The sequence below is a fragment of the Aphis gossypii genome, chromosome 1 (assembly GCF_020184175.1).
Source record: "Aphis gossypii isolate Hap1 chromosome 1, ASM2018417v2, whole genome shotgun sequence".
Taxonomy (NCBI): Eukaryota; Metazoa; Arthropoda; class Insecta; order Hemiptera; family Aphididae; genus Aphis; species Aphis gossypii.
This window is the reverse complement of record NC_065530.1, coordinates 12,635,997-12,650,440: the sequence shown is the minus strand read 5'-3', so window position 1 is coordinate 12,650,440 and position 14,444 is coordinate 12,635,997. Positions and strand designations below refer to the sequence as shown.

The following is a 14,444-nucleotide window of genomic DNA, read 5'->3' as shown; positions in this document are numbered from 1 at the left end:
ACACATGTCAGATCATATCAGAGAACAGACTATATTATTATGACTGATGGATTTCATTCTGTAGAAGAGTCAGCGATACCCGCGTACATGAACAGATCGGTTCCGAATCGATCTCATTTTTTTGTAACTTATTCGCAACAATTTGCAACGTTAATAAAACAATTCGGAACACATTTTTTTAGGTGGTACAAACAAACATAGTTTTGGGGTGTCAAATTCACGTAGCACCCTGACTTTGTCCGATCGTTTCCAAACCTGTTTAATTATTTTGCAACGAATTTGCAACACCAACTAAATCCAATTTTCTACCAAAAAACTGCTATCCATTTTAAAAGATGAAAGTATTTTTCAGGCTATACTTATCGTGTTAAGTGTTTACAGACCCAATCACTACGATCACTAACGATAGCTGTAAATACCGCGGCGACGGCCGGGTGATATTATATAGATATATCAATATGTGCTTATTAAATATATTATTATGTGATATTAGATTCACACATAATTCAAGCCAAACGATATAGATAATTTGATTAAACCCTGTCACACAGCGCACGCAGCTGATAGTTAATTTTATTCGTCTGTCGATCTGCACACTGCATTAATAAGAAAATGTTACATTCTATCCTGCATATACCTATAGGTGATTACGCGGTTAATTATAATCTGAACGATTTTCCAATTCCTTCTCTGCGTTCAATCCTATGTTTTAACGGATAGAATCAGCTTGCATGTGCATACAATAGGCCGCTGTGGTATAAAATATTCGATCGTAACATTCATAAAACACTTAAAATATGACTCCACCGGGTCCACATATATACAAATCTGAAACATATGTTTTATATATAAATATATTTATGTAAAAAGTAAACGTTATGCATAACCGTATAGTCTAAATAATATAGGTTACGTTTTCAATAACTCGGGTTTATTTTACATATTTAATGTGTATCTATCAACGTGCTAGCACATCCTCGATGGCCCCCTGATTATTATATATCTTCTCTTAAATGGTATAAGACTTATGCTTCGTTATATCAACAATTATCGTTTTTCAATGTTACTACACACATTAAAATTATTTAAAATTTAATTCGTAACTAATTATACCTATTCTATATAATATATTTATGTTTATTATTTAACTAATTATCAAAACATAGATTTGTATTTTATTAATTAAAACAATATCTTAAATGCATAGCATAATAGTATTAAAAAAAACATTATCATAGAAAACTATAGTCTATGACATTATTATACATTGAATTCATTAGAATATTGATATAGTTAATAAATTATTTCTTATTTAAAAATAGATAAAGATTATTGTACAAAGGTCTCAAGTCAAAAGTATAATAATTATTTTAGTGTCAAAGGTATCAAGTCAATTAAATATACTAAGTTTTGCTTTCATATTAAAAATGATTGAATAAATCATACTAAATTTTAATAAAGTAATTCATCATAAATATTAGGTAAAAAATAATATCAATAAAAAACTTTAAAAAAGGCAAACACTAGTTTATTCCTTCTCCTAAAAAATTACAATTTTTGACTTTGGCCCCTTTTCACAAAAACCGTCCATATGATACAAGAGATTTTTGTCTGTCTTCACGATTTTTCTTCACACAGTTTCAGTGGCGTAGTTATGATTTTGTTCTGGGGGGGGGGATATACAATTTATTGGTTAAACATAAAGTGGGGGGCTCCAATAAGTCAATGATTTAAACATTAAAAAAAAGGCTCTGGGGGGGGATCTATCCCCATATCCCCCCCATAACTACGCCACTGCACAGTTTACCCAAATACAAAAATAAATAAACATACCTACCACTTAGTTAATGGTGAAGTAGATGCCCCTATCCTATTGTCTAAAGTTATCTTTGGGGTTCAGTTTTTATTTTTCAGAAACATTTTACCGTTACTTAGTTAATGTTTCTATTAGTAAGTATAGCAATTTTTAAACAATTAGTCTATTGTCATAAATAATAATGTTATATCTATAACTGGCCAATGAGGATCCATCATTTCTTTATTTTTTATGCATAGACGTATAGTTATAGAAATGCAAGTTTAAACTAGAAGCTTTACTGTTTATTGAAACTTGTTTTTTATGCTAAACATATGTTCTTCTCATGCTGTATAAGACATTTTTCCACCGAGAAAAAACAACTTAACATGTAATTCTGTGCTATATCGATTATCAATGTATATGTATCTCAATTTTAGAGTATCACAGTCCTCGGTTTACGAAAAATCATCGTCTGTGCATTTAAGAACTAATCTAACAAGATGGACAATTCAGCCGTGGTAAATTAGATAGGTATAGCTTACAGTTATTGGTATCTATATTTTTAAGAACGGTTTTAGTTTTCCTTATATTATCTATAATAAAAAAGTGGGTAAGTGGGTATCGCTCTACTGTACATTGGGTACTGTGTGGATCACTATTATATATTATAGGAGTGTTAAATTTGAATTCAATGGACACGTATCATTGTATACGAAAAATGATTCTGAACTAAGATGATTTGTCAGGCTGGGATATAATTTCCAGTGGTTGGTGAAAAAAGTGGTTAATAAGGTGGTATATTTAGTTGACTTTTATAATTTTTTAAATCAATTAAAAAGTAAGAATGTATCTTCTTGTTTTACCAAATACAATGTCTAACATTTTTCATACATACACACCATACCTAATGGTTAATAAATATCCTTATTCCAAAATTCTAAACATAAGATTTTGAATAGTGACAATTTTAAAAAACAAAGATAGGTAAGTGAATACCACTTTTCTATAAATTATAAGGTTGAGTGAGTCACTATAGCAGATGTGTTAAATTTGAATTCAATAATATATCATTATATAAGAAAAACGATTTTGAGCAGAAACGGTCTCTTAGCCTATATTACTAAGTGTGATATGTTTTTATAGTTATATTAAAATTATTTATTTTACTTTTTGTATTATTGTTAGTTGGTATAATTTTCCCGAAAATATTGTTGTTACTATATTATTATTTTATTAGTATTTAATTATTTTAATAATTGATACTTATAATATATTATATAAACTTATATATTATTATACACCTCAAAATAAAATTAAATAATTTATTATTCTTTCAGTAAATATCATGAAAGTTACAACATTAAAAATAGATTCATACTACCAATAAATAGATAATATTTTAAAATAAATTAAAAATGTTATTGCGACATTGCGTATAGTAAAATTCAAAATAATAAAAAATTCATAAAAGTTTGAAGTCTCGCAAATCTTTATCAATCGTCAAAATAAGTCATTTCGTCCAAATTGGATCTCTAAAAAAGGGCTATAAAAAAATGATTGTCTATATACATTTTTTAGATTTTATTGTTTCAGCATGACCTACTTATGAAAAATCATATTAAATGTACTAAACAATGATATAAAATAAAGTTTTTTATGAGTTCTTAACTACAAAATAGTTTTAAATTTTTTGATATTTTAACAAATTATGTCAAAATTCTAATTTCAAATGCATATTAATAAAAATTGTGGACAGTTATTATTAATATTTTTATACATATATTATAAGAATAAATTTTGTGGAATTTTTTGTCCCAGCGAATAATTTTTTATCCATATTTATAGAAGAAAAAATTATTAATTTCTTAAGCCTTTAAATAATTTAAAAAGATTTAAATTTTATCATTTAATAAAAATGATAATATTATAAACATTTGGGAAAAATTACAAGTAAACAAAATCAATTTTTTCAAAAATTAAATTTACGTAAAATTTTGCGTTTTCCTTAATTTTTTGTTTGTTTTTCTCGGTTATAAAAATGATTACTAGGAATTTTTAAATTCGACCTTCAAGTACAAAATAATAGATTCAATTTTATATCCAAAACCAGTAAAACCACCCCATTTTTGAAAATCGAAGCATTTTATCAACAACTCATCGTGTACTTATCCACAAAAAATAAACACATCACTGTAAAGTCAATATATTCATCTATTTTCTCAGAATCTATAAATAAAAAAAAAAAATAGTGGTGAGCATGATTGGCTAATAAACCCGTCTACACACTTACTTAAATCACCTGAAAAAGTTCTAGCTTGAAAACGCTCATCGGTCACCCGTTCAATCGACGGTGTTCCTAAACCTGCAGATATCTGTGTGAAAATTAACCTGTACCCAAAGTTATGGTAATTTTATTATTTTCATTTCTTTCTCACAACTATATTTTGCTAGGCGTTCTCTTCAATATATACCTACCCATACTTATTTATCGACAAAACAAATTTATGGTCATTAAATTTGACTATAAATTGCAAATTTGATTTGGTTCGAAAAGTACCTAATACGATAATTATTGCGATAATACTAAATAACACGTCTACGGTGTGAAACAATAATTATAGGTTACATTAGGTCATATAGCAAAAACGAATGGGCCGAATGGGTAGTATGCTGCAATGTGTGACACGCGTTCACCAACAGCAACGCCCACGCACCCACAGACAGTACGGGTAATGTCGGGTATACACACATACCTACACACCTAACCATGGTTATATGTATATAATACGACCATATCGAACGTATATTATATCATGTTATTGTAACACGGGTATATCACTTATTATCGATTATTATTTAAATGTTATGCCCTCTAATTTGAATATAACGCAGCGCGCGCGAACAACGTTTCCGCCACCAAACTCTCTGGCACTCCGCGGCTCGGAACTGGGTGACGTTACGGCGGCGGTGTAAACCCCTCTCAGTTAACGTCCGTTCATCCGTCTCTGGCGATTATAATATATTATAATAATATCGTGACGAGATTGCAGACACACACACACACACACACACAACCGACGACAAACCGTATTGCACTCGTGTTTATGAATTTGAGCGTGTATGAGAAGACGAAATAGATGACTTTGACGCAAGGTCACCTTGACCACAGCCGCGACCGACCGACAAGATAATAATAATTATTATGAACACATTACACACATGCAATTCCGCGGGGTCCACCCACCATGTATCACCACAAACCCTCTCACCAACCGAAAATCAACTTCGAGATTTATAATAATTTATATATTATAATATACACGCATGCATAAGTCCTTACTCTCTTTCACTCTATCCATTCCTCACGCGTATTATAATATAAATCGTGTCTTATCGACACTTTTTTCTTATAAAAAAATCGGTTTGCTCTAACCTCTCGAGTATTATTCACTTTATAGATACCCCAACACCACTCGTTCAAATATATTGATATTAAAAATACTATATTCGAGTTAAACCCTTTTCGATAGTGCTTATACGCACAATTGTAATTTACTTTGATGTTACGGGTTTCCGTTTAAAAACGTATAACGTAGTACCTGATTTTCATCCGACTATAAAGCAGAAGAAAATCCTTTAACTCGCTAATAAAAAATAGTCGCTTAAAATATTTTAGGTATAAACGCAACAAATGTTGTTGATCTGAAATTAGGCATTCGTTTTTAAACTATAGATTAACTGATAATTTCAGTTTGTTTTCATCAAAAATAATAAATCGATTTAAGTAATTCATCATTCAAACTAATATTAGTTTATATTATTAGTCTATAAAAGATCTAATTTTTGAATTTGTTGCTTTTAAATTTAAAACCAAAAGACATCAACACTATCCTGCACCCTTGACAATATAGATATGGACAGAGATTTACAAGCGTTAATTAGTGTTCAATAGTTCAATTCAGCCACTATATTTTCCTTTTTAATAACTGAATTTTCTTCTATAGCTCATTGCGCCACATTCATGATTTCATAAATGATAATTCATAATAATTATATTCTAGATACTGAGTATCCTGCCATGATGATTTTTTCGTCATTGTTATAAATGATAATATTTTGTGTAGGTACCTATTCACCAGATCAAGTGTTTGTAAATTGTGCATAACAATTAAAAACATTTAAATTTTAAGCTATATAGTAGAATCTCATACAAAAATAAAACGCAATCCTAATTTTTATTTATTAATATAGTTTTCTTTTATTTTGATTCTTTTTTTCTGGTTTTCTTTTTTTCCAAAAAAATGTCCATAAATAAAATGGTTGTTTTTTGTTTTAAATTTATAACATTACACAAAAAAAATACATGTAAAGAAAACCCGTTTCAATACACCATATAATCATGTATATTATGATACAATGTATTTGGTACAGGCAGTATAATATATACAAAAAAAAAAAATTAATGACTCGGTTTTGCTTAAAAAGTGCTAACAAAGCTTGGCACAGTTAAAAAACTACCTAATATAAGTTACTTAAAAAAACTTAACATCATTACAAAAAATAATAATAATAATAATAATAATAATAATAATAATGATAGTAAAATGAAATAGCTAAATATTTCATTTCATATCAGAGTTAGAAAAACTCTAAGTTACAAAAAAAAAGTCTGTACATCAACAACAAAATATACATAAGAACATTAAAATTTCAAAATCAATATTATTACACAGTTTTGTCAATTAACATTAAATAATAATGAGAAAAATTTATGTGAACACAATGGTTGTTTTTGATTTCCAGTCAAGTTGAATAAAAATGTGTTATACTATTATAATATTAGGTATATTATATTATTCTACTCCTTTAGTAAATATTAAATATACATATTCAACAAACTATTACAACTAATAAATATATTTACGATATATTATCATTGTGTTTCGACATCATTTAGTTAAATTGCACAAGATAGAAATAAAAAATAAACTGATACAGCATGAAAATGTTTAATTTATTACAGAATTCGAGTTATTTGCTCATTTTTATGTTTTCTTTTTTAAGGAAGACTCGACATTTACTTAAATACATAAAAGAAAAAAAGGGGATCTTAATATTCATTGTTTGTAAAAATTGTATGAAAAATCTTTAAGTATACCTATATAATATACATTATAATAGTATATATTTTATATATAAATTACCTACTGGCTTTCACATCAGGTACATATTAAAACTGTGTGGTAACATACTATATTATTTTTAATTAAACAATAATAGGTATAGTTAAATTTAATAGAATTACATATTTTTCATCAACCTGCATGTTATATTTGATACACATTGCTATTAGGTACTAATATTCTTATTATTAATTTGCATACTTGAAATACATTAGACATAATGAAAAATTTTTTGGATGACACAACAATGCACGCCAACATTAACAAAAAAAAACTCACTTAATAATAAATCAATCTACCATGATTTCTAAAATAACATTCTTTTTCTCTTTTTTTTTATAAGCCTAATAAAATCCGATAATTATTATAGTGCATGCGAAACATACATAAACTATATTATATTATTTATGCTTATTATTTTTAATTTTTTTTTTTTTTTTATGTAAGGTTAGTGTATAGTATTGCAGAATTAAGGCACTTACTAATTTGTACTGAATTATTCTCTAGCCCGAGGGAAAAGGGTATATTGTTCTTCCAAACTATAATCATAATTATAATTTTTTTTATATATATAAATATATACATATATTTTAAAACATAATACTTATTCTACGTTGTCAACTTAAAATCATTAAACTTTATCTACTTTTATGTGTATATTAAAGTACTAGGAAATGTATAAATATTATCTTATACGTGATTGCTTTTTTTATTATTATATTTGGTGCGATATTATATGTAATATGTATGCAAATAAATAATAATTAGACACTGCAAAAAAAAATTTAGGAATACTGACTTTTTCCAAATTAATATTGTTTTTTTTTTCGTGAGTTAATATTAAAATTATGTATACAAATTCGTTCATTTACTATTTAATTAAATGTATTAAAAAAGCACGTATTATCAAAATATTCCATTAATTACAATATGTTGAAAATGAAAAGAAACCTCAGCATTTAACAAAAAATTTCCAAAATGGTTGTTGAGTCAATGTACTGCTTTAATCGGTTGCCAAAGTTTCTATGTAACTTAACAGAAAATATTATGTTTTTAAATTTTACAGGTCAACTAATAACGCCCTACAAATATTGGAAAATCAAGTATTAAATTGAGCTCTTTCATAACCATGATCTATTTTTTTTTTCAAATTATATCATTCCTATTTTTTTCTCTAATAATTATTGAAAAATAAAAACAAACAAAAAATTGGCACAGCAACTTTTAACATAAATAATTTAAAACGAATAACAAAAAAAAAATCAAATAAATAAATAAAAATAATCCTAAACTAAAAATTCATAACAAAAAAGAAAATTAAATTTTACAAACTAAGAAGAAATTGTCAGGAAATTAAGAAAATCAAATTAACAATATTTAAAATCAGATTATTTACATAAGACAAGAAAATTCAACAACATATTATTGTTAGACATAAAATAATAACAATAATGCCAATTATTGTTATAACTTTATATATATTTATGTACATATATTATACTTGTAGTATTGAATAAATGTTATAAAAAGCTTGTATAATTTATACATATTATTTTTTACTTTTATTATTTATTTATTTTTTTTTTAAGGAGAGATCAATTGTCGGTGGTAGCAATATTAAATTAAATAATAATAATTAATAATAAGTAAAAAACAGGCTGCAATTATAATAATCAGTCGATGGATTCCGATTTGATCAACACTGAGGTGGCTGTGATAGTAGCAGTGGTGGTGGCCATGATATTTGACTGCAGATTATGAGGTGGAGGTGTTTTGGGTTGACATGGTGGTGAGGTTATCACTGATACTGGACTACACCTCTTGTTCATTAATGGCAAACTATTGGATTTAATAAGTTCTTGATCAATACCACCGTTGTTTTCCCATTTAATCATCGTACAGTCGTCTACTATTAACGGATCTTCTTTGTTCGTATGCCTCTTCTGTCGGGAAACAAAAAAATAATCAAACATCAAATAATTTTCAAACATACCCATCATAAAGGGGCACTAATAAGTAAAATAATATATTTAAGTCGGTCAACTAATGTTTAGCAGTTCTGCAGCGTTATGAATTATGAGTTTATGACATTCACGTACCGTGTTCAATTGGTTCTTAAGTATTTCGTTCTCTCGGACGAGTTGCTGATTTTTCGATTCGACTTTTTCAAGCCGCAGAGCAATCCGCTCTACCAATCCGATCACTTGTTGTCGCGTAGTCTCCTTTGCATCGCTCAAGGCATCCAAAACAGCGGCCACTTGTTCCATGACACTGGCGGCTGTGAAAATGATTATAATAAACGATTATGATAAAAATCACTGATAAAATTATTAATACATGCAAATCTGAATAGACAAAAAGTCTACAGGATAGCTCAATCGTAGGTTTACTCACCGACACTGTTGTATCTCCTATCGGACTCTTGAGTCGGGATAATATCTTTGTTTTCCTGTTCGCCGTCGTCTTTGTCTTTGAACTTCACCTGAAAGAAATCATCCGAATATTAATATTACAATAATATTATCATGACAACACGAAAAACACTATAAGACGACTAGCGTGTGCAATGTGCTGCCTACGCGCGCGGCGTGATAACGTCGTTTACTCACCGTCGGTTTGGCAGTGTTGTTGTTGTTATTGCTGCTGTTATTGTTATTGTTATTGTTGACGTTGTTGGAATTTTGATAGTGATGGTTGTGATGATGGTTCAGGATATTGCTGGCGTTAGCATTGCCGTTGTGTTTAGTGGGAGGCGCCAACGCGACGTTCGGCTGAAAACTCCGGCCGAATTGTTCTGACTGCGTGTGCGATATGACTTTTTGTGGGTCCACTAGCCTGGGCGGTCTCTCCCTCTTTATCAAACTGCGTTAAGACACAAAAAACAATTTGACATTATAGTGAGACGAACAAACAGAATATGCCAATCTGGTATGGAAATGCGGCGATGTGTCTAACCTGTCGTTTCTGTACAGATGATGCGTATTGTTCATGTACATGGCCGCAGGCGGCGGAACCCAAGCACCGTAGAAATAGTGAAATGGGTCCACCATGTAGTTAGGCAGCGTGGGCGCCATGCCCAGCGCCGAATAGTAGGCCGCCGTAGGCACCGCGGGCGGCGCGTCTTCGAGCTTTGTCCTCTTCAGCGACGGCGGCGGTGTCTCGGCTCTGGACGGACGAACCGTACAAGAAACGGGCACAAGTTCCATCAACTAAAAGAAAAAAAAATACCGATTAGTTATCACGCAAGTATTGATGATTTTTATTTTACAAGTTCTTGCCGCTTAAAATATTAATAACGGGATGCTATATAAAGTGCAGCGCTTAGAAACGGCATTTTGACGATTATTATACGCGTCGATACTTATAACCAGTCGAAATTGATAACACTCTTTGCGTACTATACTAATATTTATATAATACGTAAATATAGACATTAGCTAACGATGCTGCTCGTCGTGATATACCATATACGTTACGCGAAGTAACACACGAAGTAACACACGAGTAACGTCATTAAAAAACGTATCAATATCTCAATTTTTAAGTCGATTTTGACATGATAATACAAATTCGTCAGATTTCTTTTGGATGAAACGGATAAACTCGGTACCCACAAAATCCCGAGACCTACCTATTCATAATATATATTCGTTGTTATCGCTGTTGCTTTGCCTATACGTACCGTGATCGTGATCGTAAGAGGAGATGGAAGCAAAGGTGATGGTTAATTACTAATTAGATACGATACATACTTTTTATGATCAATTATTTTATTATATTCTTGTATTTTTTGTTCGAACCGAAATATGCGTTTATCGCTTGTTGTAATATTTCTACTTCAATCTAACTGTGACCACGAATCACGTCACGTGCGCAATTAGTCAGATCAGAATCGAATCGTGTTAATGGACCATTATTATATAGTACTATTATATAACAAAAACGATGATGAGATGGTGGCAGTCTTTTCAAATGTACCGATCTCAACGTTTTCGATACCGTAAAACGTATACGATTACGGCAAAAAGCACAAAAGAGGGTCAATGGAATTACATTTATACATAAAATTAAAATCTCTATTTAAAAGTTATGTACAATTATTGTGTTTGTATCATGTTTTCCTTTACTGAAAACTTTTCCAGGCAAATGTTCAAAACAACATAAATTTAATAGTATATTATATACATCAGAAATATAATATATAAACGCACATATAACCTGCAGGTTTTGAGGTATATGTATATTTACTTCAACGCGAGCGTTTAAATCGATCGTTGTAAGCACAAAGCACCCTCCTCCTTTCATAGAAAATACGACGCAGAATATAATAATAATGTAATAAAAAAGAAATGTACGAGTAAGTCATACACAAAGAATGGATATCAAATAAAAATGTAATGGTGAAACCAATACGGTTAAGGACTGGATTTATGTCGATTGGTGATAGGTTGAGGATATATCACTGTTAAAATTATTTGAGAATAAAATGAAATTCTTTACTGTGCAGAACAACAAATTAAGTTGCTATATCGTAATGATGTAACGAAATAAAATAGGTTGGTACATTTTAGATATTGAATCTTTTTTTGTTCTTAAATTGTATCCCATTATTCATTATTAAACGCGTAATTTAAAATTATAACGGTACAACAAATTAACATAATACAAGAACAAATATTTAAAATAATAACTGAGAATCTTGTCCATTTTGCGATAATTTGCAGTTTTCGCAAAGTGACAACGCACTTAGCGTTACGGACTAAAACAACAACAATAAAGGGTCGTAAGCCTCTATATAATATTATATTATGTAGGAACAGATTTATACAGAACAATAAACTAAAATTCCGTTTGTTTTCCGATCGGATATTATTAAAGGTAGGAGGTTATAGATATGATTATGCGTATACTCGTATCATCAACATTTCATCGAAAACAGGTCAAACACTGCGGCGGCGGTGGTCTGAGCGAGAAAATCGATTTCGGTGAAATACTCCGTCGTCGTGTAAAGCGTGGTTGCGGCGGCGGCATCACCACAAACTCGACTAAAGAGAGAAAAATTGGCTTGGCGGCGCGTCGAGGGATATAATCGATAAGGGGCGTGGTTTGGAGGGTGGCACGCATTGCAATACATGTCGCATATTAATAAAACTATAATATTATACAAGTATACAGTGCACACATACACACACGCACACACACACACACATGCGAGCGCACGCGCGCGTGTCTATAAAAATAAATTGTGCGAAATGCAAAAGAATAAAAAAATCAACACAAAATAAAATATAATATATCACACCAAAGTATATATAGATATAAAATATTACGAGATAAAAAGTCAACCGGGAAGAAAACGGAAGTGGCGGCGGCGGTGGCGTTCGATAGGCTTTGAAAGCCCACCGACGTCGCCATCCGGGCCGCCTCGTCTCCGCGGGTGAAAACCTGCAGAACGTCTAGGACGAAGGGTTAATGGCGGGTGGAGGTTGATTATCGTAAACACGCGGCCATAACGAGCGGACCACGAGCATCGCACTCGGGTCGGAAGAAATCATAATTTTGATCGGGTAAACGACTCTACGTATTACCTATTCAGTCAGGTATACGATGTGCACGTCGCATGTGCAAGTGATGAAGAAAAAATTTGTCACGAGCTCCGCGTAAGTATATGATATAATATACTATATACTATTATATAAGTGGAAAATTATTATAAGCCTATAGGTAGGTATATATAATAATTTAAAAAACGTAAAGGAAATGGCGAGCGAATATTAAATATAACAATGATATACGATTATGATGATTATGCGACGATGATCGAAATCGAACCCCGGGGTAGCGTATTGATCCGTCTGGCGATGACGTCACGTCCAGACGTCCCTCGCAGACGGCGATAGCGGTGGTGGCGGCGGCGACGTGAAGCTGCCGGACGAGGGTGCGCGGTTGCAACGGCCGAGGGGTGTCGGATGTGTGTGTGTGTGTGTGGGAGACAAAGGGTAGTATATAGTCGTCGAGAACGCGGGGGCGTCGGGACACGCGGAGTCGGCGGCGAGCTGCCGGATCGAACCGGAGCGCATCGCGTCTGGCGGCGCCCCGCAAAGTTTACGTTTATGCGGTGCACATATATCCATATAATAATATGATATTGTAATAATATATTATTATTGTCCTAATTATATTATATATGTGTGTGTGTGTTCAGAGCGTGCGCGTGGAGATACGAGCGCGAAAAATATAATAAAACCGCACATGTACCAGTGCGCTGAATATAATATATTATATATTATTATGTGCAGTGTGTGGCGCGGGGATGACGGGGCGGATTCGCCGCGGGACGTGCAGGACATAATATAATATATACGTACACGGGTTTTTCGAAAAGAACAAAAATGCTCATATTATACCACACCGCCGACCGAGCGATCCGCGTTCGGACTGTGCCCGAAACGTGTAACCCGTAAAACGTCAATGGGTTATATTATAATACCTATATTTTATACCCACGATACGCGCGCGTATATTATAATACGCATAATGTATATACTATAAATTATGTACACGTAAACCGAGTCGAAACGAAACGCGTATATATGGATGGGGCCGTTCTTTGGACGGGGCGAAAAAAAAAAAATTACAAATCTCTGGTCCCGGAATGCTGCTGCACGTATACGGCGGGTGATCGCCCGCTGCAGTAGGTCGGTTATATGTATACGACGCCTGCGACGTTACCGGGCGGTCGAAAATTGCGCCGTATTCGACGCCGCCGCCGCCGCCAATCGTCGGACGGTGTTTTTGGGGGGTAGTAAGGTGCGTCGAAGGTTGGGGACGCGAGCAGGGTCGGTACTGCGACGCGGCAGGGCGGGTGGTTGGTAAAAATAATAATAATAATAAAATAATTATATAGGTAGTATATTACACGGCGAGCACGCCAGGTTATCATGAGCTGATCGGTAAGAATATAAGATAAAATATAGAGGCAATATTATTATTATATTATAGTAATACTGTGTGTCTGACTAAAAATACGTATTTAATATATTATGAACTACGAACAGACGAAATGCGGCGTATAGCAAAATTTTTTCGAGGGATTTCATTCTTTCTAAAAATTATATACAATATATTATGTTAATATCTACATTTCGTATTGGGTGGAGGGGTGGGGGCTAAGTCTTCAAAATATGTGAATTGTATTTCAGACGTAACCCGACAATATTATACGATATTACACGTGCATTTACATACACACCTAGGCAACGATCGCATTTAGTTTTATAATGGCGTATGCGTGTGGAAAAAACGACAAACAGACTCGCGTGTGCTCGGACGCACGCGGTGGCTACGTCGAGATTTTACCGCGCGATAACGCCACCGTATTTTTTCGCCATTCGCGAAACAAAGGATTTGGTGGTTTTTTTTTTCAATATTGTTTTTAGCAAACCGTTCACGACGAATTATTA

General features: G+C 32.1%; 1 protein-coding gene across 1 annotated transcript in view; it reads right to left on the bottom strand.

Annotated features, from left to right (window-relative positions):
* Positions 1-6,183: 6,183 nt before the first annotated feature.
* The window catches only part of LOC114131195 (ski oncogene), a 56,160-nt gene continuing 47,899 nt past the window's right edge, over positions 6,184-14,444 (bottom strand). Inside the window, exons 2-6 of the mRNA XM_027996358.2 lie at positions 9,937-10,190; positions 9,591-9,843; positions 9,376-9,463; positions 9,081-9,259; positions 6,184-8,924 (exon numbers count right to left, since the gene is read on the bottom strand). Of these exons, the coding sequence (XP_027852159.2) occupies positions 8,655-8,924; positions 9,081-9,259; positions 9,376-9,463; positions 9,591-9,843; positions 9,937-10,190 (1,044 nt within the window). The 3' untranslated portion in view covers positions 6,184-8,654. The remainder of the gene's footprint in view (positions 8,925-9,080; positions 9,260-9,375; positions 9,464-9,590; positions 9,844-9,936; positions 10,191-14,444) is intronic.